This window comes from Pelodiscus sinensis, chromosome 12 (genome assembly GCF_049634645.1).
Source record: "Pelodiscus sinensis isolate JC-2024 chromosome 12, ASM4963464v1, whole genome shotgun sequence".
NCBI classification, from domain to species: domain Eukaryota; kingdom Metazoa; phylum Chordata; order Testudines; family Trionychidae; genus Pelodiscus; species Pelodiscus sinensis.
The window spans coordinates 37,911,495-37,938,072 of NC_134722.1; the positions used below are offsets into that span (position 1 = coordinate 37,911,495).

A 26,578-nucleotide genomic window follows, 5' to 3' on the forward strand; every position below is an offset into this window, starting at 1 on the left:
CCTCTGGCAAGGAGTTCCACAGGTTGACTATGCGTTATGGGAAGAAGAACTTTTGCTTGTTAGTTTAAAACCTGATACCCATTAATTTCATTTGGTGTCCTCTAGTCCTTATAGTATGGGAACTAATGAAGAACTTTTCTTTATTCACCCTCTCCACACCACTCATGATTTTATATACCTCTATCATATCCTCCCTCAGTCTCCTCTTTTCCAAACTGAAAAGTCTCAGTCGCTTTAACCTCTCTTCATATGGGACCTGTTCCAAACCCCTAATCATTGTAGTTGCCCTTCTCCGAACCCTTTCCAAGGCCAAAATATCTTTTTTGAGGTGAGACCACATCTGTACACAGTACTCAAGATGTGGGTGTACCATAGTTTTATACAGGGGCAGTAAGATATTCTGTGTCTTATTTTCTATCCCTTTCTTAATAATTCCTAACATTATTAAGGGCGCTTTTGATCTAAAAGGGGGGGGCGGGGAGGGGTAAAAATATGGTCCTTAAACTCTCACGATGGACTGGGGTCTGGACTCTGGGAATTTGATGTTGTTCCAATTAAATCAGCTCAGTGGGATGTTTCCACTTGTATTTGTAGATGGGTTACGGATGGTTTAAAGTCCTTAGGGCTGGGCAGAGAATTCAGCTCCACTCTGCAGAGCTGGTCCATAATACCTTGACTAAGTCACTCTGCCTACACATTAGGATGAGAAGATAAAATCAGATAATAAAAGGGATGCCTTGTCCAAGATAGGAAAGTTTTGTCTCCTGTTCAGAAATCACATGCAGACATGAGGGGTCTGCAGTTACTGTAGTTAACGTCTCATTACTTTGCTGAGGTTCCATGCATGGCAGCACATCATGGCCTCACCAGATTACTAGGTGAAAAGTCTCAGGGGGTAGCCATGCTAGTCTGTATCTGCAAAAACAAGTCCAGTGGCACCTTAGGGTATGTCTAGACTACATGGCTCCATCGACAGAGCCATGTAGATGAGTTTACTAGGCTTCCCTTGTTGACCGTGGTGCGTCCAGACCGCTCTACTGTGCCGCCAAACAGCTGATCGTCATAGTGCGGCGGCCATTTTGATGTAAATGAATCGGTGATTATTTAAATCACAGCTTCATTTTCCTATGTCTAGTAAACTCATCTACATGGCTCCGTCGACGGAGCCATGTAGTCTAGACATACCCTTAGAAACTAGCAGATTTATTAGTGCATCAGCTCTTGTGGGTAAAACACACTTCAGCAGATGAATTGGAGTAGAAATTACAGAGGGGTGTGTGTGTGTGTGTGTGTGTATACACACACATACATATATATTAAAGAACAACAAAAGAAAGAAGTGACTTATCAAGTGTAAGACCAGTGTTAATGAGACTAATCAAATAAATGTAGATGTGGCTCATTCACAGCAGCTGATGGGGAGATGCGAATAGCAAGAGAGGGGAAATTGCCTTTGAAGTGGATTAACCAGGCCTAATGTGATTGTATTTTGAATTTGCAAATGAATTGGTGTTCAGCTGTTTCCCTTTGTAATTGAGTTTTGAAGTTATTTTTGTGGACAGAGAACTACTTTTAAATCCATTACTGAATATCCAGGGAGGTTTAAGTGTTCTCCTACTGATGTATGTGTGTTTCCATTCTTGATGTCTGATTGGTGTCTATTTATCCTTCGGTGCAGACACTGTCTGATCTGGCAAATATACGTGGCAGAGGGGCATTGCTGGCACTTGATGGAATATATCACATTAGTGGACTTTCAGGTGGGTGATCCCCTAATGTGGTGGCTTATGTGGTTAGGTCCTGTGATGATGTCACTTGTATAGATATGTGTTCAGATCTGGCAACAGAGCTTGTTGCAGGGAAAGATTCCTGGGTAAGTGTTTCTGTAGTGTGATGTGTGGTGTTCGAGAGCATTTGCTTCAAGTTGGCGGGGCGGGGTATCTGTAGATGAGGCCTGTCTCCCAAGGTCTGTGAGAGTGAGGGATTGTTTTCCAAGGTAGGTTGTAGATTGTCAAGGATGTGATGGAGGGGCTTAAGCTGGGGGCTGTAGGTGATGACCAGGGGTGTTCAGTTATTTTCCTTGTTGGACCTGTCCTGAAGTAGGTGACTTCTGGGGACTTGTCTGGCTCTGTTGATCTGTTTTTTCACTTCCTCAGGAGGGAAGTTAAGTTTTAAGAATGCTTGATAAAAATCTTGTAGGGGTCTGTATGTACATAAAACTACAACAAAACTAAGAACAATTTATACCTTCAAGTCAGCACCACTGCTGTGGGTATGTACATGGCCCCACAGTATGCACACATACTGAGGGATGTCTGAGCAAATCCAGTTGTATCTTAGGGCTCAGCTATAGACAGTGAATTGTGTGATGTGTACTAGATGGAAGCTAGAGGCATGTTGGTAAGAATAGAAGTCAGTAGGTTTCCGGTATAGGGTGACGTTTATGTGATCATCATTTCTTTGTACTGTAGTGCCCAGGAAGTGAATCTCTTGTGGGGATTAGTCCAGGCTGAGGTTGATAGCAGGGTGGAAATTATTGAAATCCTGGTGGAATTCTTCAAGGTCCTCCTTCTGGTGGGTCCATATGATGAATCTGTCATCAATGTAGCACAATTAGAAAAGGAATGCTAGGGGACAGGAACTGAGGAAACATTGTTCTTGGTCGGGCATAAAAATGTTGGCATACTGAGAGGCCATGACTTGAAGGTATAAATTGTTCTTTCGTTTGTTGTACTTTTATATACATACCCTGTAATTTCCATTCCAATTCATCTGATGAAGTCGATTTTACCCACAAAAACGTACACCCTAATAAATCTGTTAATCTCTAAGGGTGTGTCTAGACCACATGGCTCTGCTGACAGAGCCATGTAGATGAGGCAGGACAACAAAGGGAAATGAAGCTGTGATTTAAATAATTGCCGCTTCATTTAAATCAAAATGGCCGCCACGCTGTGCCGATCAGTCGATTGTCGGCATAGCACGGTAGTCTAGACGGAGATCTGCCGACCCCAGAACCCTTTGTCATCAGATCCTTTATGCCTTGTGAAATGGCTGATCGGCACAGCGCGGAAGCCATTTTGATTTAAATGAAGCGGCGATTATTTAAATAGCCACTTCACTTCCCTTTGCCATCCTGCCTAATCTACATGGCTCCGCCGATGGAGCCATGTAGTTTAGACACATCCCTTTTGTCCCTAGATAGCAATGGGATGCAGACACAGGATAGAAAGGAAGCTAAAGTGCTGTTCTCTAGAATGGAAATGAGATTTTAGCCATTCAATTTTCATATTTCATTTGTTATTAATAATCAGTTATACCATTTCATTAAAAGTGAAGTCTCTCATGAGTAATCTGTTTTGCTCCTTAAAACAAACAGCATCACCACCAATGAAATGAGCAAAGAAGAATACAAAAAGCCATTTTCCCAGACATTTTGCCTCTTCACACACTTCATATGGCAATAGGAATTGACATAACTGAAAATAATTAAGGTCCAACTCTGGTATCCTGTCTCCAAGAGCAGCTCATGCCACGTAAAGCAGCCCTCTCAATAAAACATCCCATAATGTATTTTTCAGTACTATTTACCACAGGGTAAAATTGTTCCTGACACCAGCTACTGACAAATGTATATCCATACTGTACATAGTAAGTTTTGACAGCTAATCTTATCCTGATGACTATTTCTCTTTTCAAACTAAGTCATTTGCACCTAAACAACATCCTGCAGCAGTGAGTTCCACAATTGTGTAACTAATTATTTCATTTTATGTGCATTTAATCTTGCTGCCCTCTAATAATTTCACTGTGCTCCTTAATTCTTGTGTAATATAAAGCAGGATAAACAGAAGCAACTCACTAACCTTTTCTTGGACACAATAGTCCCCTAATTTTAGTCACTATTAGCTTCCTGAAACATTCTCATAAGCATAAGCCAGTGATTTATTCATTTTTCTGTGTGTATGAAAGCAGTGTGTTACTGTCCCTTTCCCTACTCTAAAGAAGTAGACTGTTCCAGGTGAAAGTTTTCAGAAAGCAGGTGCTTAGCATTTTCTGAAAATCAGGTCCCCTCAAACGTGCCTCCAATGCCAAAACAACACTAAAGGTATGTCTATACTGTACAGCTATTTCGAGATACCAGAGGTTTCCTGAAATAGCTACCCTGTGTCTACACAAGCCACCCATTATTTCAAAAGATTTTTTGAAATAACGCACGCTATTTCACAATCCTGGTAAACCTCGTTGTGCAAGGGATAAGGGATGGCACAAAATAGCGCTATATTTTGAATATAGGATTAGGCTTCCTATTCCGAACTACTGGTACACCTCATTCCATGCGGAGTAACGGTAGTTCGGAATAGGAAGCCTAATCCGAACTACCTAGTTCGAGCCGCGTGTAGCTGCGGGCACGGAGTCCGAACTAGTGGACATATAAAAATGGCGGTGCCCGGCAATATGTAAATGAAGCCTGGGAAATTCAAATCCTGGGCTTCATTTGCAACTCCGGTTGCCTACATTAACCACCCTAGTTCGAACGAGGGCAGTAGTGTAGACATACCCTAATAGACTTGAACATCAGAAGGGACCATTATGATCTCTGGTCTGACCTCTGGCACACTGCAAGCCACAGAATCTCACCCAAGATGATTAGTCACTTTTGAGTATCTTGCTCTCAGTGCTAATTTGCCAGAGGCAGAGCGTTGCTATGGATAATTGGCTTTGCGATTTTCAGTGAGCGCTGGTTTTTAGCTGTGGAATTGGAAGTCACACTTAATGCACTCTCAGTCTTTTGGGTGTGATTATTTAGCCTTATTTTTCACAATTCAGAGCCAAGAAAAGACACTCGGTGAAGGCACATGTTGCTAACTTGTACATCTCTTGTACATCTAGGCATGTGCATTTCTTGAGGCGTGAACTCTCTGAGGCATGGCCTGATTCTACTGTGAGCTACCTTGACGTAAGTCCAGTGGAATGAAATGGGAGTCAAGGAGTTACTCTGCAATCCCAATTCATGAGAGTAGAATTTGGCTTGGGGTGTTTAACTGCATGTGAGAGTATAGGGTTGCAGTGGAGGGAGGTAGGGAATAGCCAGTATTCGATATACCCCGGAGAGCCTCACAGAGATGAAGCAAGCCACATCTTGCCTACAGGTAAACAGGTAAAATCCCATGCTCAGTGGTATTTAATGATTGCACTTAAAAGTTGTCGAGGATCTCATTAGGATGCCTTGCCCAGACACTGTCAGCCACAGAGACCAAGCTGGTTTCCATACTGTGTTCAGGTCTAAACCATTCTGATGGGGTGCAGGAGCTCTTGCTACATCAAGCATGCCTGGTGCTTCCCAGTTCCCCCTTCTCAGTAATCAAGGGGTTGGAGTCTGTGTAATAATGGATGAGACTTTACACAAGAAACTCCCAAAATAAAAACAGTGACCTCAGTGGCTGGGTTTGGCCTGTACAATATATGCATTGAGGGCTATTGGTTTTTTTTTTAATAGACTGGTAAAAGACAAGCAAGAACACATGTTAGTGCCTCCTACCTCAACAGATCTGTCCTGCCTTCAAGTTCCCTGTCATAAATAGACAAATGCAAAATATCCTCCTGTGAAAAAAATCTATTTATACCTATTCACAGGGTGTGCAATTTTCAGCATTTTAGTATTTCTCAGCATAAGCAGCAACAGTCAGTTCTGCATTTGGGAGCTAAGAGAACAGAGAAGGGCAAAGCACAAAATAAGAAATAACAGTGCTTTAGAAATATTAACCAACGAATCTTTATCACACCTCTGTAAGCAAGCACTGTTATCTCCATTTCACAGACAGGGAAACCAAGACAAGGAGCAGTGACAAGAAGGATGCATCTACACTGCACCATAGGTTGAAATAAGATATGCAATTAGAGCTACATAAATTGCGTGTCTTATTCCAATCTTATTTTGAAATTTGGCGCTGTCTACACAGCCCTTATTTTGAAATAAATAACAATTCTGAAATGTCGCTTACTCTTCATAGACAGGGACGTTGGAATACCGAGCCTGATATATTTCAAAATAATGGGCACACTCAAAAGACGTGGAGTAGCTATAACATAACTGAAGTGCAGACATAACTGAAGTGACCAAAGACACAGGCAAGACTGTGCCAGAATGGGAATTAGAACCTCTCAGTTTCTGCTTCAGCTCCCTATGCTCATATTAACTGGTCATAATGTAGTTTGATAATTTGTACATTTCCAGATGGGAACTACAGCCAACCAACTAAGAGATGATTGCTCCTCTGCTGCTTTGGCAGAGGCAGGTTTGTTGGTTAACGTGGCAGCCCCATAATTAATGCTGTGTTCATTTAATGCAGGATCAGATGCTGCTGATTCTCCTGCAGCAATACAGCATCCTCGGTACCCAGCATTTCAAGCCTTCAGCCAAAATCCCAAAGTGCAGATATTTCCAGAAAACTGGGTGAAGACACATTGGCTCATTATTCTGTGCCCAGTGTCTAATGACCCAATGGTCAAATTACATGTGATGGGCATTCACTGGTGCCAGCTGCAGGAGGTTTAAGTGTGAACGGTCACCAAGGAAAATCACCTGCTGGCTTGCCTGGAGAAGGATTTCTGAATCCTTCAAAATGAGGGAAGTCAAGTCCAGCATACACAAAGCTGCTGTGTGGCTTCCCTGTATGGGTGTCCTTTTGGGAACAAAGACCCAAGGTGTTTTTCTGAGGACGTCAGGGACTCAGCTTTGCTTCAGGGAGGCAGGTGTTTCCTCCTGCTTTTACATTTCCACTTCTCTATCCACTGGGGATTGTTTCAGTCCAATAGGGAACATCACTAGGTCACGTCTATGCCTGTCTCCATTCATCTGGGTCATGCAGTGCCAATGTCCTTTATGACAAGCCCCTTTGGAAAACTTCCAGATCCAATAGCAGTGCTTTGCCGTAGCCTGAGGCGCTCTCTTTTTCTTCCTGAGCGAAGTGCCTTTCTGACATTCCTGTATTCTGCTGGTTGTTGTGTGACACTTTTGTCACCCTATTGCCACAAAATAACCACCATGGACACAAAATGACCAGTGTTCCAAGATTCATTCAGCAATGTGACTTAGGGTATGTCTACACTACAAAGTTAATTCGAACTAACAGCCGTTAGTTCAAATTAACTTTCATAGGCGCTACACAGGCAAACCACTAGTTCGAACTTCATTCGAACTAGCGGAGCGCTTAATTCGAAGTAGGTAAACCTCATTCTAGGAGGACTAACGCCTAGTTCGAATTAAATAGTTCGAATTAAGGGCTGTGTAGCCACTTAATTCGAACTAGTTGGAGGCTAGCCCTTCTCAGGTTGCCCTGGTGGCCACTCTGGGCCAAGCCAGGGAAACTCTTCTGCCCCCCTCCCGGCCCCGGAGCCCTTAAAAGGCCACAGTCTGGCTACGGTGCCCGTGCCAGGTGCAAGCCTGCCAGCACCCAGCCAGCAGACCCTGCACCTGGCACGGCATGAGCCAGCCACCCGCTGCCACCCAGCCTTCCGCCTCTTCCCAGGACCAGGCTGACAGCTCCCAGGAACCTGCCTGGGGCTGCAAGAGGCGGGTGCGGAGATCGTGGTCTAGTGCGGAGATCGTGGACTTCATCCAGGTTTGGGGGGGAGGCCTCCAACGTCCACAATCTCTGCATTAGGCACAGGAAAGTGGCTGTCTAGGGCAGGATAGCTGCCAGCCTGGCCACCAAAGGCCACATTCAAACCCTGGAGTAGGTCTGCATGAAAATCAAGTTGGTTCAGTGGGACCCCCGGCCCTGAGCCCTGAGCTTAGAACATAAGAATGGCGATACTGGGTCAGACCAAAGGTCCATCTAGCCCAGTAGCCTGTCTGCCGACAGCGGCCAACACCAGCTACCCCAGAGGGGATGGACCGAAGACAATGACCAAGCCATTTGTCTTGTGCCATCCATCTCCAGCCTTCCACAAACAGAGGCTAGGGAAACCATTTCTACCCCCTGGCTAATAGCACTCCATGGACCCAACCTCCATGACTTTATCTAACTTCTCTTTAAACTCTGTTCTAGTTCTAGCCTTCACAGCATCCTGCAACAAGGAGTTCCACAGGTTGACTATTTGCTTTGTGAAGAAGAACTTTCTTTTATTAGTTTGAATCCTGCTACCCATTCATTGCATTTGGTGATCTCTAGTCCTTATATTATGGGAACTATTGAAGAACTTTTCTTTATGCACCCTCTCCACACCACTCATGATTTTATATATCTCTAATGATCCCCCCTCAGTCTCCTTTTTTCTAAGCTGAAATGTCCCAGTCTCTTTAGCCTCTCTTCATATTGGACCTGTTCCAAACCCCTAATCATTTTAGTTTCCCTTTTCTGAACCCTTTCCAAGGCCAAAATATCTTTTTTGAGGTGAGGAGACCATGTCTGTACACTGTACTGAAGATATAGCGTATCATAGTTTTATACTTCCCCTGGCTTCCCCCTTCCAGCTCCCTCCTCCCAGGCTTCCCCCTCCTGTCTCCCACCTTCTCTCTTCTCCTCTCCCACTTCCTTTTCCCAGTCTCCCCAGAGGTTAATCCCCCCCCCTCCTAGTTTTGTTAAATAAAGAGAGTTTCTCTTTTTGAACACACGTGTCCTTTATTTTTTACATCAGGAAGGGGGGCTAGGGAGGGGTAAATGGAAGGAGGTGAGGGAGGAATGGGGCACAAGCCCCCGATGGGGAGGACTGGGGTGGCTCTGCGGGCTCCTCAGGGTGGAAACTCTCCTGTAGGGCCTCCTGGATCCTGACAGCCCCCCGATTGACCCCCCCCCCCCGGATGGCAGCCTGCCGCAAGTGCAGCTGGGTTGATGGCTGAGTGCTCTGATGTGCCGAGTGAGGGCACTCAGGACACTCCAAGACAGGACTGCTTTGCTGTCCCTCATCGAAGTGGACAAGCAAGCGGGGAACCCTGAGAACTGTCTGTCCGGGGTGGGGGTCGGGTCCCTTTAAGCACAGCCCCGCGGCTAGCCTGAGGCAGCAATTCCATACTCTAAGTCCTAACCTGATGCCCTGCTGGCACTGGTTCCAGCCAGCCTTAACTTCGGTTCGGGGTCCACTCACTGTGGACATGTTAGTTCGAATTAGCAAAACGCTAATTCGAATTAGTTTTTAGGTCTAGATGCACTAATTCGAATTAGCTTAGTTTGAATTAACTAATTCGAATTAAGTTAGTTCGAATTAGTGCTGTAGTGTAGACATACCCCAACTGACTCAGTGTCACGTTGATTATTTTAACCTGTGTTTTATTATGACTCTGCTCTTGGACTGCTCCCTTTTCTCCTAAATAGCTCACTGCAATTGTTTCACACTTACAACCTCAATGCATTGCTTTATAATGTTCTGTAAACAAGACTGGGGGTCCAAAGACTGTCAGGCATTACCCCAGCAATATTAACAGCTCCTATGTAAAACACATCAACACATAATAGTTTTTAATGCATTAGTTTCTTTGAAATGCCACTTCAGTTCCAGTTAGTTGCATGCAACCTTCAGGTCTGAGACCTCATTAATTAGCACATCTTCATCTGAGGGAATTTTACGTTCATTGTAATTGCTGTAACAGTCTGCCCTTGTCCTCAGGGTAACAAGGGCTTGTCTTCAGAGAGGAGCTATTTTGGAAAAAGGTAAGGGTTTAAATTTAAAATGCTTATGGCTATTCTGGAATTACTTCCCACATGGATGTATTTTCAAGAATAAGAGTTCCCATTAGTGATCTGAACGAGTAGTCAAGTAGACAATTAACCGATAAACCTAGGCTTGTTGGTTAATCTTCTCCACTACTTGCATTTCCTCCCTACTTTCTGCCTCTGTATTAGAGGCAGCAATGGGGGGAAGAAGGAGCCGGTGCTGGGGGGAGTCGGTTTAAAAGCACCCCCATGCTGCTGCCTTTGATACAGAGGCACCTGCGTGGGGTGGCAGAGGGCTCCCTGGGGGTCGAGCTGGATTGCACTGGTTGCCAGCCCTGCCCCGGGGGACTATAGAATAGTTGACTAACCACTAAGAATTCATGCAGTTAGTCAACTGTTCTATTACCCACTATCTAACACCCATAGCACTCATGCAAGAATCTATTCTGCAATAGTTATTGCAATCAATCCTTGGTGTAGACAAGCCCCAAGTTCCTATTATCACTTGATGCTCCAGTTGTGGTCCAGGATGCCGCTATGCTAAGTGCAATACAAATACAGAACAAAATTTATTTTCTGCCCCAAAAGTTCTGCTGTAATACCAATATAAAATAAGAGTAAAATATGGGTTGGGATTTCAAATGTGGAGCTAACAAAGATGGCTGTCAATTTAATTTAATATTTATTCCCTTAGAAATATGAATCTGGATGATAAACTAACCATATAACAAAAAATAAAATTAATTTCTGTGTCATTCTGTCCCCAGCTACAGGGACACTGATATGGATGGTGCATTCAAAATGCCTCTAAGACAGAGCCTGCTTTTAAAATCATGGCTAAGATAGCAAGTACAATAGATCTATTCTGAGGGCTTATGGGATTCCAAGAAACAGCTGAGAGAGAGGCAGTTTCCACTTCATATTTCTGTTTTAATTAGTATAACTGTGATCAATGCACCCTCCTACTTACATCAAACTCTTCTGACAATAGAAAAACGAGTGCAAGAGCCTCCGGGGAAGGAGAAAGGCCTTTTCAAATCCATATGAAGGACTGCCTGCCATTAAGGGATAATTGGATTCTGGGCTCCACTTGTAATTATGAGGAAAGAAAGATAAGGAGAAAAATCATCTTCAATGTCATTTTTCTGTGCACAGGGGTGTAAACCAGTAGTAGCAGTGTCATTCACATCCTGGACACACTTCAAAGGAGAAAGGCTTGTTCAAGTTCTTTTCAGTTTGGAATTAGATGCTTCTTACTGTGTGTTTGTACAGCACTTACCACAGTGGCATGCAGATCCCATTGGGAACCACTAGGCATTGCCACAGCACATATAATATTTGTCTGCAGAAAATGAACCAAAAGGGATTGTGAGCCTGGCTGTGGGGAAATGTATGCATTCACGTTTGCATATGCAAACACAGGCTTTCATCTTCATAGGGACAGAGCCCATGTGTGCATACTCACTGTGCAAGCTGTGCTTTCGCTGTCTGACAGTCTCTGGTGCAGGTCAAACCACAGAGTCTGAAAAAATGCAGAAAATACAAAACCCATTATAACTGCACTGACCAAGGTAAAAGGAATTGCAACGCTCTGCCACAGTTGCAGGAGTAGCTGCCTTCGGTCCTGTCTGTTCTTTGAGCACATGCCTTCAGGCGTCCAGACTCAGTCCTTTACTTCTCCTGGATGGGAATGTCAGGTCACAGTTCTCCCACTCTTAGCCAAAGCTCGGGACCTTGACACCCTGTCTATCAACCATGCTTACATAGTTGAGCTACTGGGTCCGGCATCTGTAGTCCTTCCCTTGAGGAGTCTGTAACCATTGGTAAATACAGTGTCCAAACAGCCTTCTTCAAAGCACAGTATTCCTTATTCTCACAGTAAAAAAAAAGAACATGGAAACAAAAGAATTTAAAAGCAGCAGTCTACACACATAACTATCTAACCTATAGGCCTGTCATCCAGTGATTGTGACATAGGCAGGACCTCTACTCTAAGAATTATTTTGGGCTATACAGGAGGTCAAACACATGATTACAGTGGTTCCTTCTGGCCTTGGAATCTATTTTATAATGGAGGCTAGAAGACTTACCTGGTGTTGCCTGGGGCTGGGGCTGGCCCAGGCGCAGTGGAGGTCATGTGGCCCATCTACTAACTTCTCCGTGGGGCCAGCTTGGGGTGGGAGGGAAGGACCTGCATAGACTTCTCCCCAGGGCTGGCCTGAGAGGTAGTGGGGAGAGGGGCCCACAACATGGTTACCCAGGGCCATGAGATGCTCCATGGGGCTGTGGCTCTTGCTGCCCCCTGTTTTCACTCATGAGTATAACTGTCCCTTCTATCACACCCCTCCCTTTCTGTTTGATGCAAAACAATCACATTCCTTTGTTATGATAAAAGGAAGCTGCATACTAAATTTGGTGATCCTACGTTGGGGTGGACAATAATTTTTGCCGGGGGGCCACTTCAAAAATTTTTGAAGTAGCCCCGGGCCACCCCGGAAGGGGCAGAGCCTAAATAGGAAGGGGTGGAGCTTAAATGGGAAAGGGTGGGGCTACCCCACCCCCAGACCAATCTACCCCACCCCAGACCATGACTGGTCTGGGGGTGAGGGGACCCTTTTGCCCCCCTTCCCATTAGGTACTCATGCTCTGGAAGAGGCTTGGCATGCTCCCTCACCCCCAGGCCAATCAGAGCTGGGAGCAGGGAAGCGTGCTCCTCACAGGGCCCAAGCAGGGTGAAGGAAGCTTCACGCAGCTCCCCCACCCCCAGGCCCTGATTGGCCTTAGGGCCTCCACAGACCGGATCCACGCGCTTAGTGGACCGCATCCAGCCCATGGAGGACCTTTTGCCCACCCTGTCCTAGGTCTTACCCTTTAAGAGGAGCTCTTTGAACATATCATAACTTAAAGCAAGGTCAGGGCTTGGTTATCCCAGGACTATGGGATATGCATAGAAAGTGACTGTTTCACATCAAATGGAAAGGGAGGGATGTGATAGCAGGGACAGTTACACTCACAAATGACCACAGCAGGGCAGCAAGTGCTCCAGCCCTGGGGAGCAGCTGCTGGCTGGCAACACGACCCCCACCACCCTGGGCTGCCTGCAGGGAGCAGTCGCCCACCAGGCTGCATGGCCTCCACCACTTTGTTCTGGCCCCAGGAGAAGCCAGCGCGTGGACAGTGCGGACTGTCCATGGCCGGCCCTGGGGAGAAGCTGGTGTGAGGGTGGTGCACCCCTATGCCCTTGGCTGGCCCCTGGGAGAAGCCAGCAGGCAGGCTGCATGGTGCCCCTCTGTCCCGAGCTGGCCCCAGAGAGAAGCCAGTGGGAGGCCTGGGCAATGAAGGTAAGTCTTCTAATTATTATAATATTTTTAGTATCTCCTTTTCTAGAGAACGGATATGCACACTGCCTCAACTCCCTTTTCAAGGGCCAAACAGCTGACTTTCTAGTTACAGCCAATATAGGTTAGATTTTTGCCACACAGAAGTGCAAGGCTCCATATCTCATTTCCAGTGTCCTGAGCCATTATGTCACACCATCAGAAGTAAAACTGCATGGTCTATTTGCGCACAATAACAAGCTGAACAAATTAGTTCAACTCATCATAAAAGCCAAAATTATGAAATTATGTTGTCACCTCAATACCCCCTTTGGATACCAATGTAGTATTAAAAGAAATATAAGCAGTGGCACTCGTCTTGCATCTTTTATGTATCACTTTCAACAAATAGAGCCATTTAGCACTGCCAAAAATATTTCCCGGTGTGAGCCATGTAAGTCATACCCCAGTGATTTGCACAAAAGGCAGAATACACAGAGATGAAGCAAAGAATGTTATCTGCCAGTGACAGCCATCTAATTCCGTATGCTTCTGAATCTGCAAAACCCAGTGCCCAATCTGTGGTTTTAAGAACAGTCTCAGGGTGCATGTTTGCAAGTTGCAAACACTAACCTACATATTAGGATTATTTTTAATGTTTTTGTGTGAGGACCAAACTGCTGAGCCCATAAATTATCCTTCAGGGGTAGCAGAGAGAGTTGCTATTCATGGCCTTAGTTAGGCAAGGAGAAAAGAAGACAGGAATGAAGAGTGCAGGCTACATATCAGCTGAGGAAGTCAGCTAACACTACCCAAACCCTTCCTTGGCTTCCTGTACTGTACTTCATTCAATAATTCCAGCTCTTCATTCTCACCGTCAGGGCCCTCAGCAAACTCACCTCCACCATCATCCCTTCTTTCTTCTTTACCTCCTGCCCCATTTGTTGTACATGCTCCTCTCCATCCCTCACCCCCCTTCAGCCACACTGCTTCTTCAGGCCCTAGTACTGCAAACACACTTCACCATCATCATCAACAACCATAGGCTCAACACCCGTTGATGTCCATTGCCTCCCTCACTATTTCCTTTCATCTTTCCCTGTCCAGTGCGGAGTGACTTAGTTTCTGTAGACTAGCTCCGCCCCAATCTACTATATCATCTACCCATTCTCTGTGGGGTCTGCCTCTCCTATTCGAACCATCCATTATGTCTTGACTTTTCACTCATCATTCATTCTGCAGATATGCCTGAATAGCTGTAGCTTCCACTGTATAACCTTCTGCAGTAGGTTCTCTTTGGCTATATCTTCCTATATAATTCCTCGTTGGTGACCTTCTGCATCCATCCTACTCTTAGGATCTTTCTATAACAGCTCCTCTCAAATTCCAATATCCTTCTCTTTGAATCTTTCGTTATCACCCATGATTCACATCCGTACAACATGCTGCTGAACACACACATTTTCAAGACACTTAGCTTTGTTCCTAAGCTAATCGCTTTGCTTTTCCAGATCTTATTCATTGCTTTCAAACTCGTTCTTGCTTTTGCTATTCTAGTCACTATTTCCGTCTTATAGTCTAGATCATATGTCATGTTGCTCCCCAAATACGTGAACTTCTCTATGTTCTCTAGTTTGATCCCATCTATACTGATCTTCCTTCCTATTTCCTTATCTCCAGATAACAATGTCTTCGTTTTATCAATATTCATAATCAGTCCGTGACTCCAAAACAGCCCAAGTCACTTTCTGATCTATACTGTCAAATGCCTTCTGAAAATCGAAGAAGGAATTGTAGATATTCTTGTTCTTTCATCGAGCTTTCTCTGCTATCAATCTTAGTGCCAATATCTGCTGTATGGTATTTCTATCTTTCCTGAATTCCACTTGCTCATCCGCTAGATGTTCTTCTATCTGCGATCTCAATCTCTCTGTCAGTATCATCATCTTGCCTAGATGACTCGTTAGGGCAATCGTTCTGTAGTTCTTGCACTCTAACACATTTCCTTTCTTGTGTATAGTCACTAGCACAGATCTTGTCCATTCATTAGGTGCCTTCCCTTCTTTCCATGCTATATTACATAGTCAGTATATTTCCTGAATCATACTTTCTCCACTGTATTTGATCTTCTCTCCTGTGATCTTATCATTTCCAGGGCTCTTGTTGTTCTTTAGTTGTTTCACTGCTCTTTCTACTTCCTCCTTCAAAATATTAGTCTCGCTCTCAATACTCGGTGGTGAGATCTCTTTCAGTTCTTCATTCAGTCTCTCTGAGACACTCGGGTCCAACTGTGTGTGATGGATATCTCGTCCATCGCTGCACAACCTTCTCCTTGTTCATGAGCATCTTGTCATTCTCGTCTTTGATTGCCATCTGCTTCGTCTGTCATTTCCTATTAATATTCCTAATCATCTTATACACCTCCCTGGTCTTACACTCGCTATAATACCTCTCTATATCTTCACACTGCTCCTCTAACCATTTTGCCTTATCCATTCTGGCTGCTTTCCTTATCTCATTTCATTTCACTCTATATTGCTGTTCCACCCTCTCGGAAACATCCTTTCTGATCTTCAATGCTCTCTTCTCTTGGATCAACTTCAGTGTCTCTTGCATAATTCACTTCTTATTGATCTTCTCTTCTTCCGGAACTGTCTGCTCAAATGCCTCTTCAATCACCATGGCTGTCCCTTCAACTCTCTTATCTAGGTCTTTCTCTGTGCCCACATTCCTGATCTTCTCTTTGAGTGCTGCTCCGTATGCATTCCTTATTTCTTCCTTGCCTCGTCTCGCCACATGCCTTTGTTTCGTAAACCGTGTCTTATACTTTCTCTGAAGTTTCATCTTGATGTTTACAATCACTAGACTGTGGTCCAAGTCCATATCCGCTCCTTGGAATGTTCGGTGCTGCTGTACTGACATTACCCATCTTCTTCCAGCGGAGGGCAACCAAAATGATTAGGGGGCTGGAGCATATGACTTATGAGGAGAGGCTGAGGGAGTTGGGTCTGTTCAGTCTACAGAAGTGAAGAGTTAGGGGGGATTTGATAGCAGCCTGCAACTTCCAGAAGGGAGGTTCCAAAGAGGATGGAGAGAGGCTGTTCTCAGTAGTGACAGATGGCAGAACAAGGAGCAATGGTCTCAAGTTGCTGTGGGAGAGGTCCAGGTTGGATATTAGGAAAAACTATTTCACTAGGAGGGAAGTGAAGTACTGGAACGGGTTACCTAGGGAAGTAGTGGAGTCTCCATCCATAGAGGTGTTTAAGTCGCGGCTTGACAAAGCCCTGGCCGGGTTGATTTAGTTGGGATTGGTCCTGCCTAGAGCAGGGGGCTGGACTTGATGACCTTCTGAGGTCTCTTCTAGCTCTATGATTCTATGATTCTATTGAGTTTGTGTTGTCTACCAAAAGTGCATCAGTGCAATGTGTTCTCCTGTATCCCATGCTGGGCTGCTGGCATGGGTGGTTGGTGAAGCTTCCACTTTGGGAGGCAGGAGCTTCCTAGCCTAGATCCTACCCTCTTCCCAGCCCAGGCCCCACCCCCTTCCTCCTGTCTCCCTCCTCTCTTCCCTGTGCATCCTGTGTCCCTGCTCATTGTGTGCTTGTCCCCTTCCAGCCAAATCCCTGAACCCAAGCAAATTATTTTTGAAAAAACCCTCCACTTTTCTGCAATTTCTTTCTCAACAAAATGGAGCATGTTTTGTACCATGTGCCAGATATGCACATGGTACAAAATTTAATTAACAGCATTAAATTTGGGAATAAGAAATGTCAGTTGCAGGTTTATTAGATACCCTCATAGCTGACATGCAGGCAGCTTGCAAATCCCCCAAATGCCTCTCATTGATCCTGGAGAACATAGAATGGCAAGCACCTTCAGAGCTTTCCCACAGGGGAACAGTGGCCTGAATTGGGGCAGAATTTACTTGTCCAAATTCTGTGATGGTCAGGGCATGAGGAGTGCTTGGTTGGGGAGGGCAGTGATCTTGAGCAGTGGGAATGTGGGGAGAGAGAACTATGGTGGGTAAAGCGGGGCAGAGAGAGGAGGGAGGGAAGAGAGAAGTTATTGGTAGGCTAGGTCTCAACCCTTTTCAGTCTCAACTTTCACTTTGCAAAACTGCACTTCTTAGCACGTTCTATATCAATACACCCAACTAAAACCAATGAATTTATACAAATTCCTGTGAGGCAGGCAAGTAATATTATTCTCTCTTTTTTTCAGATGGAGAAACTGAGGCACAGGATAATTAAGTTTCTTATCCACTGTTTTTTAAATCAGTGGAATAACTCCCCTTGGGTATGTCTACACTACGGCACGGCTACACGCGGCACGGGCTAGATAGTTCGGACTAGCAAGCCATTCCGAACTATCTGTACGCCTCATGGAACGGGGTTCGAACAAGCCAGCATTTAAAAATGGCGCCAGGCCGGCTTATGCAAATAAAGCCCAGGAAATTCAAATCCCGGGCTTCATTTGCACGTTCGGTATGCACACATTACCCCGCTAGTTCGCACTAGCGGGGTAGTGTAGACATACCCCTTGAGATCAGCCTGAAATGATGAGCCTAATGTCACCCTGGAAGTCTGTGATAGGAAGGCCATTAAGAGAATCCCTAATCTTCACATTTCTAGCAGAGGGAAGCACAGACCACTGGCTGCATTGAGCGGGGACATCACTTGAAATCCCAGCTTCCCCCCAGTACAGGAACTCGGCAGTGAGGCTGCACCTGATCCTAACACAGTGTAAGAGCTGGCTCTACTCCTCTCTGCCAGGCCTGCCAGGTGTGGGTGAGCAGGCTCAGCCCAGCATGAGCCAAGTGGGGAGGGGTTATTGTGGGGGGATCCGGGTGTGGGGCAGCTAGGGTGTGGGTGGCTTAATGGGAGATCTGGTTGCACAGGGGCTTGGTGTGGGGTTCCGGTGTAGGGGCAATGGAACCTTGGTTGAGGTCAGTGGAGGCATCGAGGGGAGATGGGGCGTGATGTGGGGTCCAGATGTTCGGAAACCATTGAGGGAGGCAGCACATTTCCCAGCTTTGGATTTAGGGGAAGACCCTGCTGCATTCCAACTGGCAGGTAAACAATTCAGCTGTGAAAAGCTCCATCCCTTATCAGATTCCAGAGCAAATCAGTGTCCCCGCTAATCTCTTCCATCCCTGTGCAATTTTTTCCATCCATGTGGAGAATTAATGTTTATGTGCACAGTTGCATGGGTGAATATGCACAGCCAACAGAAACAAAAATCCCAGCTGTGGGTGCTCTGCTACAGAGCGGGGTGGCATGTGAATCTCTCCTGAGTGGCCACACAAACTCCCAGCTTACAGGGACCAGTGACTATAGGCCATGGTTGCCACTAGCACTTAGCATCTGGTGTTTTGAAATTACTGTCCCCTCTTATCACTACAGGAATCCTTCCTTCCAGGAGCCCCACATGACAGCAATAACATTAGGGCTATGTCTACACTGCCTCCGTTTTGCGCCAAAAATATTCAAATGAGGCAAAGAATGAAATATCACTGCGTCTCATTTGCATAATTAATTAGGCTCCATTTTTGCACAAGTAGCTTTTGCATAAGAGCCGTTCTTCCTGAAAAAAGGTGGAAGAACAGCTCTTGTGCAAAAATGGAACCTAGTTAATTATGCAAATGAGGCGTGGCAATATTCAACGCTTCACCTCATTTGCATATTTTTTGCGCAAAGCGGGGACAGTGTAGACGTAGTGTAAGAATTTAACAATCAACTCTACCTCTTTCCCACCAATGGTGGCAAATTATAATTACAAGCATCTCCTTGATTTGATCGCTAATCAAAATAAGCTCTTACAGCAGTCATTGGATTGCACTACAGGCAGTCCCCGGGTTACGTTCAAGATAGGGACCGTAGGTTTGTTCTTAAGTTGAATTTGTATGTAAGTCGGAACTGGCGTCCAGATTCAGCCGCTGTTGAAACTGACCAGCAACGACTGAATCGGACACGCCTGGGACAGAGCAGCTGGGGTGCTGCTGGGTTGGTCCCGCAGCAACGCTCCTCGGCGCTACTGGACCAACCCGGCAGCACCCCAGCTGCTCTACCCCAGGTGTGCCCAAGTCAGCCGCTGCTGAAACTGATCAGCGGCTGATTCCAGGAAGCTGGGGCAGAGCAGCTCTGCCTCGGGCTTCCTGTAGTCAGCCGCTGGTCAGTTTCAGCAGCGGTTTACTTGAGGATGCCTGGGGCAGAGCAGCTGGAGTGCTCCTGGGTTGGTCCAGTAGCGCCGCACCTCGGCGCTGTGGGACCAACCCGGCAGCCCCCCAGCTGCTCTACCCCAGGCGTCGGCGAGAAAAGCCTGGTCTGCCGGGTGGGAGGTGCACTAGTTGCGCCCCGCCCCCAGCAGACCAGGAAGACACGGAGCGGCTTTCCTCGCCGCAGAGGACAGGGGCGGCGAGACCACGGCGCGTTTCGGCGGTCCCGCTGCCCGCGTCCTCCGCGGCAAGAAAAGCCGCTCCGCATCTCCCTGGTCTGCTGGGGGGGGGGGGCGCTAGCTCCGTGTCTCCCTAGTCTGCTGGGGGGGCGCTAGCTCCGCGTCTCCCTGGTCTGCTGGGGGGAAGCTCCCCCCGTGCCGCCGGAGGCAGCGACAATGGGGGAGGCACCCCGCATTAGCGGGGCCCCCCCGTTCATAACTAGGGATCCGACTTAAGTCGGACTGATGTAACCTGGGGACTGCCTGTACTTCTCTCTATAAGAAGGACTCACATTGGCACTGCCATTCATCTTTCATTAATATTCGCTTGCATTAATGAAAAGCCTTTCATGAAGAGTCAGTGACACAATCTAAAATTAAAGAAAAAGGATCTGCATGCAGTGTTACAAGTGTCAATGGGCAGTGAAGCTAGCTAACAAGGAGAGAGAGGCTGTGTGTGTCTGAGGGTATGTCTACACTACACAGCTTTTAGTCACAGTAGTGTCAACACAGCAGTGTGGCTAAAAGTCAGGCAGTGTAAACACTGTTTGTTGGCACTTTGGTAGACAAAAAACTTCCAATCCTCCTTCCCTCCAAGCGGTGTTTGCCCTGTCGACAAGAGAGCATTCCTGCTGGCAAAGAACTGTATACACTAGTACCTGTCTGTGACTGACAAAAGGTTTGTTGCTCAGTTGCCAGTGTAGACAAAGCCTCAGTCTCATGTCATCCAGAAAGTTAGATGGGATGTAACTGACCTATTGATCCAGTGTGAGGAGGGCCAATAAAAGGACTATGTCTCAGTTTGGTCCCACCCAAGCCTCTTTTGAAGGCATAGATGGTGCATAACCTTTCCGGTGGCTCGCCATATAGGACTAAATGCCACACCTGGACAATATGTAAACGAAATACAGGGGATCTAGAAATAGATTAAGACTAGAAAATGCTTTGAATCTCCAAACTTCACCTTCTCTATCCTAGAGTCACATGGGCCACCATAAAATAGTTGGGGGAGACAGGGGACACAGTAACTAGAATTTGGGCTTTCTCCCTGGCTCCTGCTCACAGAGCAGGTGCCTTCTTACAGCTAATGCAAGGGAACCATGCTATCTCCTCTTCATGACAGACTGTCACCTACAGCTGCAACCACATTAGGAAAGGCGTGTGTGTGAGAGAAGAGGGCTGGAGTGAAAGTGTATTGGTGTGGCTATGATACTGAGAGGAACATCACAAACACTGGTGGGGAAAGAGGAAAGGCATGTCTTCTGCATCCTGCCCATAAAGGTTTTATTTTTTATTTGGTTTCCAGGCCCAGATCTGATGCATCGTACATCCCTCCCTGAAGGGAACTTTTCCACCACAGAACCCTCACAATATGGCACCCTCCAATTTAATGCTTTTGACCTCTGTTTAAGGATTATCTGCCACCTACCAAGAGCCCTCTCTGCCTGGATCATAAGTGCAGACGTGCTTGAGCTAGAGCAATCAATAATTGCCCTGTTCTTTCATTCCCTCTGAAGCATCTGGAAAGGATCACTTTCAGATGACAGGCTATTGGGCTAGAATGAGCATTGGTTTGATTCAGTATGGCCGTTCCTATGGTCTCATGATAATGGTTTCATTATTTCCATTAAAACTGCATGAACATTTTAGAAAAAATAAAACATTAGTGAGTTTTAAACTCTGCAAAAAAGAAACAAATTTTCAATTTTCATATTTGTTTGTGAGTGTTCACTCTCTTGTCCCACCACCTCTAGTTATGCTGAATTGAGTTATTCTGCTGTGCTGTAGAGAACCTGTAGCATCAATTTGGTTGCATTTTTAAGTAACTTCAAGTGAGACAGGAGTATGAATGAGTTTGTGATTAGTCAGAATTCTATCTGCTATTTTTTCTAAAAACATTTTTCAGCTGAGAAAGAGGAAAATAGAAACATCAGTAACCATTTGAAAAGAAAAATGAAACAATTATTCTTCTCAACTGACCACCTATATATCCCTCAAAGAAAAACAGCAATGAAAAGAAGTGTAGAAAGTTATCATCACTAACATATCTCTATTTAGTGCAATCCATACAGCAGTCCAAAAAAATTAATGTGTTCTTCCAGAGCAGAAAGAGAATAATTTTCTCAAATATTCAAAAAGTATTTGAGACTAGTTTTGATTTCTGAGGATTTATTTATATCTGCTATCTCTAAAGGACACTGCAGTCTTTTGAGCCAGATTCTGGATTTCTTTCCACCCACTGTGGGAACATCTACGCAGCAAGGCTAACGTCAGAATAAGCTACACAATTTCAGCTATGACAAGTGCGTAGCTTAAGTCGAAATAGCTTAAGTTGGCTTTGGCGCCGTCTGCACAGCAGGAAGCCGAAGGCAGAACACTCTTCCATTGACTTCCCTTATTCATCATGAAATGAGGGTTACCAGGAGTCAGAGTAAGACTTCCTCCAGCTTGACATTATTTCAAAATAAAGGCTTGTAGTATAGATACACTTTTTGCTATTTCAGAATAACTGACATTATTCTGAAATAATGCTGTGGTGTAGACATACCTGTATGTCTTATTAATATGTGCTATCTACAACAGGCCAGGAGAAAGTTCAATCAGCACTGGAGAAGTGTAGAGCATAGGGCCTATGAGCCTTTTGCCCACCCCACATATCATATAGAGTGTCCTGAAAAGGAAGGAAGTGCTCAGGGGCTCATGGAGCACCTCCCCATGGTGGTGGTGGTGGGGGGGGGCAGCCTCTGTAGAAGGGGCGGGGGTATAGGTGGGCTTGGGGCCTGCCTCCTCCAGCCCTGCTGCACCAACTGCCCGTGTGTGAATCTCTTGAGATATTTCGATACATTTTTGTGTAGTGCTGAAGAGGAGCCAGTGGTTGTGGTACATGTACCAATGACATAGGAGAGAGTTTCTGGAGGCCAAATTTAGGCTGCTTGGTAAGAGACTGAAGTCCAGGATCTCCATGATAGCATTTTCTGAGATGCTTCCAGTTTCACCTGCTGGGCCAGTTACACAGATAGAACTGCATGGCCTCAATGTGTGGATGAAGTGCAGGAAGGAGAGGTTTAGATTTATTAGGAACTGAGGAAACTTTTGGGAAAGGGTGAACCTATACAGGAAAGATTGACTCCACCTAAACCAAAATGGAACCAGATTGCTGGCACTTAAAATTTAAAAGGTCATAGAGCCGTTTTTAAAACAAGTGCTGGGGAGGGTTTATTAATGGAGGTTCTTTGTGTCCTAGAAAGGAGAGGATGGAAAATGATAAAATACAGGCAGGATCAAAAACAGTCAAATGAAAAAGAATCCCATTCAATTAAATCATGACAGCTAAAAATGTTACAAGTCTTTCGAGTGCTTTTATACTGATGTTAGAAGTCTAAAGAAGAAGATGGGTGAATTAGAGTGCCTCTCATTAAATGAGGCTATTGATATAACAAGTAACACAGCAGCTTAGTAGAATGAGGATAATCCACAGGATACTGTAATACCAGGGTACAAAATATATAAGAAGGATAGAACAGGTCAAGCTGGTAGGAGAGTGGCATTATATTGGAAACAAAAATGCATAACCCACACACCTACTGTCCCATGGAGTGGTACTTAGACCACTTACAGCCAGAAATAAGAACAAGGGAGCTCTATAGCCTAAGCTGAGATCCCACTGGCTTTTAGCATCAAGCTGTAGAGGCTCCCACACTAAGCTCCAGAGGTCCCAGGTTCAAATCTGCCTGGAGGTGGTTACATGTGGATTTATAATTCTAGTTCTAATAATAAGAATAAATTAGTAAGGAAATATTACTGACCAGATGGTAAGAGTGACTGTGAAAAGCTCAGGGAGATTAGAAAGATTATTAAAATAAAAAACTCAATAATAATGGAGGATTTTAACTAGCCTCATATTGACTGGGTACATGTCACCTCAGGATGGGATGAAGAGAGAGTTTCTTGACAGCTTAAAAACTGATTCTTGGAGGAGCTGGTTCTGGAACTCACAAGAGAAGAGGCAATTCTTGATTTAGTTTTAAGTGGAGCACAGGATCTGGTCCAAGAGGTAAATATGCTGGACTACTTGGAAATAGTAACCCTAATATAATTAAATTTAACATCCCTGTGGTGGGAAAAACATCACAGCAGCCCAACACTGAAGCATTTAATTTCAGAAAGGGAGACTACACAAAAATGAGATTAGTTACGCAAAAATAGGTACAGTGCCAAAAATGAAATCCCCGCATGCTGCATGAAAATTTTTCAAAGATGCCATAACAGAGGCTCAACTTAAATGATTATAAAAGGAGAACCAAAAAAGTACCATCATGGGCTAAACAACAAAGTAAAAGAAGCAGCGAAAGGACAAAAAAGTACCATTTAGAAAGTGGAAGTTAAATTCCAGTGATGAAAAAAGAAAGGTACATAAACTCTGGTAAATGAAGTGTAAAAATATAATTAGGAAGGCCAAAAATAATTTGAAGAACTGCCAGCCCAAGACTCAAAAAGTAATAACAAATTTTATTTTTTAAGTACATCAGAAGCAGGATGCCTGCTAAGCAAACCCACTGGACAATTGAGATGCTAAAGGAGCATTTCAAGGATAATGCTTTTATGGAGAAACTAAATGAATTATTTGCATCAGTCTTCATGGCTGAGGATGTGAGGAAGATTCTCAGAGCTGAGCCATTCTTTTTAGATGACAAATCTTGAGCAACTGTCCCAGACTGAAGTGTCTTTAGTGGAGGGTTTGGAACAATTTGATAAATTAAACAGTAATAAGTCACCAAGACCAGATAGCATTCACCCAAGAGTTCTGAAGGAACTCATATGTGAAATTGTTCACGTATTAACTGCAGTGTGTAACCTATCAGCTTCTGTATCAAATGACTGGAAGATAGCTAATATGACACCAACTTTTAAAAAGGGAGTCTGAGGTAATCCCAGCAATTGCAGGCTAAGAAGCCTGATGCAGTACCAGGCAAACTGGTTGAAGCTATAGAGAAGAACTATATTGTCAGATTAACATAATTTGTTGCAGGAGAGTAAACATGGTTTATGAAAAGGGAAATTACACCTAACTAAACTAGAATTCTTTGAGGGTGGGAGGTCAACAAGCACGAGGACAATGCGGATCCAGTGGGTATAATGTACTTAGATTTCCAGAAACGCTGTGACAAGATCCCTCGCCAAAGGCTCTTAAGCAAAGAATGCTGTCATGGCATAAGAGGGAAGGTCCTCTCGTGTACTAATAACTGGTTAAAAGATTGGAAACAAAGGCTAGGAATAAATAGTCAGTTTTCAGAATAGAGAGAAGTAAATAGTGTTGTCTCCCAGGAGTCTGTTCTTGGAACAGTCCTATTCAACATATGCATAAATGGTCTGGAAAAAGGCATAAAGAGTGATGTGGCAAAATTTTCAGATGATACAAAGACAGACAGGTGGACTGTGAAGAGCTATGAAAGGATCTCTCAAAACTGGGTGACAAAATGGAAGATTAAATTTAATGTTGATAAATGCAAAGTAATGTACATTGGAAAACATAATTCCAGCTATACATATAAAATGATGGGGTCTAAAATAGCTGTTACCACACAAGAAAGACATCTTGCAGTCATTGTGGATAATTCTCTGAAAACATCTTCTCAATGTGCAGCAGCAGTTAAAAAAACAAATAGAATGTTGGGAACCATTAAGAAAGGGATAGATAACAAGACAGATTATCTCTACATAATCCATGGTACGCTCACATCTTGAATACAGTGTACAGATGTGGTTCCTCATCTCAAAAAAGCTATATTAGAATTTGAAAAGGTTCAAAAAAAGGGCAAGACAAATTATTAGGGATATGGAATGGCTGCCATATGAGACGAGATTAATAAGACTAAGGCTATGTCTAGACTATAGAGTTTTTTCGGGATACTGTATCCCAGAAAAGCTCTGCCATGTCCAAGGAATGCGTCTGCTTTTTCGGAACAGTTTCCGAAAAAGTGGTCATGTTCTTTCGGCGCACCTGTATATCTCTCGGTGAGAGGAATAAGGGATGGTCCAAAAGAGGAGATTTTTTTGAAATTTGGCCTTGGATAGATGGGCCAAATTTTGGAAAAGCCTCTTTTGGAAAAAATACACAAATTGCAAACCACAATTTGTGTATCTTTTTCCGACTTTTCTCTTAAGTGTAGATGTAGCTTAAGACTTTTCATCTTGGAAAAAAGATGACTAAGCATATGATAGATGTTTATAGATACAAGACTACTGTGGAGAAAGCAATTAAGGAAAAGTTATTTAGTTTCTCCCATAACACAAGAATTAAGAGTCACCAAATGAAATTAATAAGCAGCAGGTTTAAAACAAACAAAAGGAGGGCTTTTTTTCTTGCAACACACAGTCAACCTGTGGAATTCCTTGCCAGAGTATGTTGTGAAGACCACAACTATAATAGGGTTAAAATAACTAGATAAATTCATGAAGGACAAGTCCATCAATGCCATGGCTATTGGCCAGGGTGGGCAGGAATGGTATTCTTATTTGCCAGAAGCTGGCAATGAGTGACTGGGGATACATGGGTTGAGAATTACCTGTACTGTTCATTCCCCTTTGGGGCCCTGGTTCTGGCCACAGTCGCAAGACAGAATACTGGGCTAAACAGACCTTTGGTCTATCCCAGTACGGCCACCCCTACCTCTAATTAACACCTTCACATTTAAGAGGGATTCAGATCTGAAATCCCTATTCTGAGCTTGAACTGGCACATTATTTTAATGGGGCAGAATCTGGTCCTTATTATTTTTAAAGCATTTTTTGAAGATGAAAAGCAATATTTAAAGGCTATATTTATTAGTTTCTGACCGGCTTCTTTCACCCAGGAGCAAACAGCAACCCTTGTGTCCTCTCTGTCCTGCAAAGCAGAGTTAACAGGGAAAACCACTTCCCACTTCCACAAACAGGGTTAAAGTGCTTAACATCCTCAGTTTTTATAGTTGTTAAGATTGCCATAATGAAGTACTCTGCTTCACCTAGGTCCAAAATTACCCCTATAGGGCTCTGCCAGCCAAAAAGCCTTTGAATCACTCCTGATTGCATAATGACAAATCCTCCTTTGGTAAGAACCCTTCCTATGCAGACACATTCACAGACAACTGAATAGAAAGACAAAAGTGAGTTGTTCTCCTATTGGTAGCTCTT

General features: G+C 44.5%; 1 protein-coding gene across 1 annotated transcript in view; it reads right to left on the reverse strand.

Moving 5' to 3' along the window:
- Positions 1 to 26,578, reverse strand: part of NECAB2 (N-terminal EF-hand calcium binding protein 2) — a 378,362-nt gene that overhangs the window by 25,570 nt on the left and 326,214 nt on the right. The window contains exon 9 of the mRNA XM_006133911.4: positions 11,122 to 11,178. Within this exon, the coding sequence (XP_006133973.1) occupies positions 11,122 to 11,178 (57 nt within the window). The remainder of the gene's footprint in view (positions 1 to 11,121; positions 11,179 to 26,578) is intronic.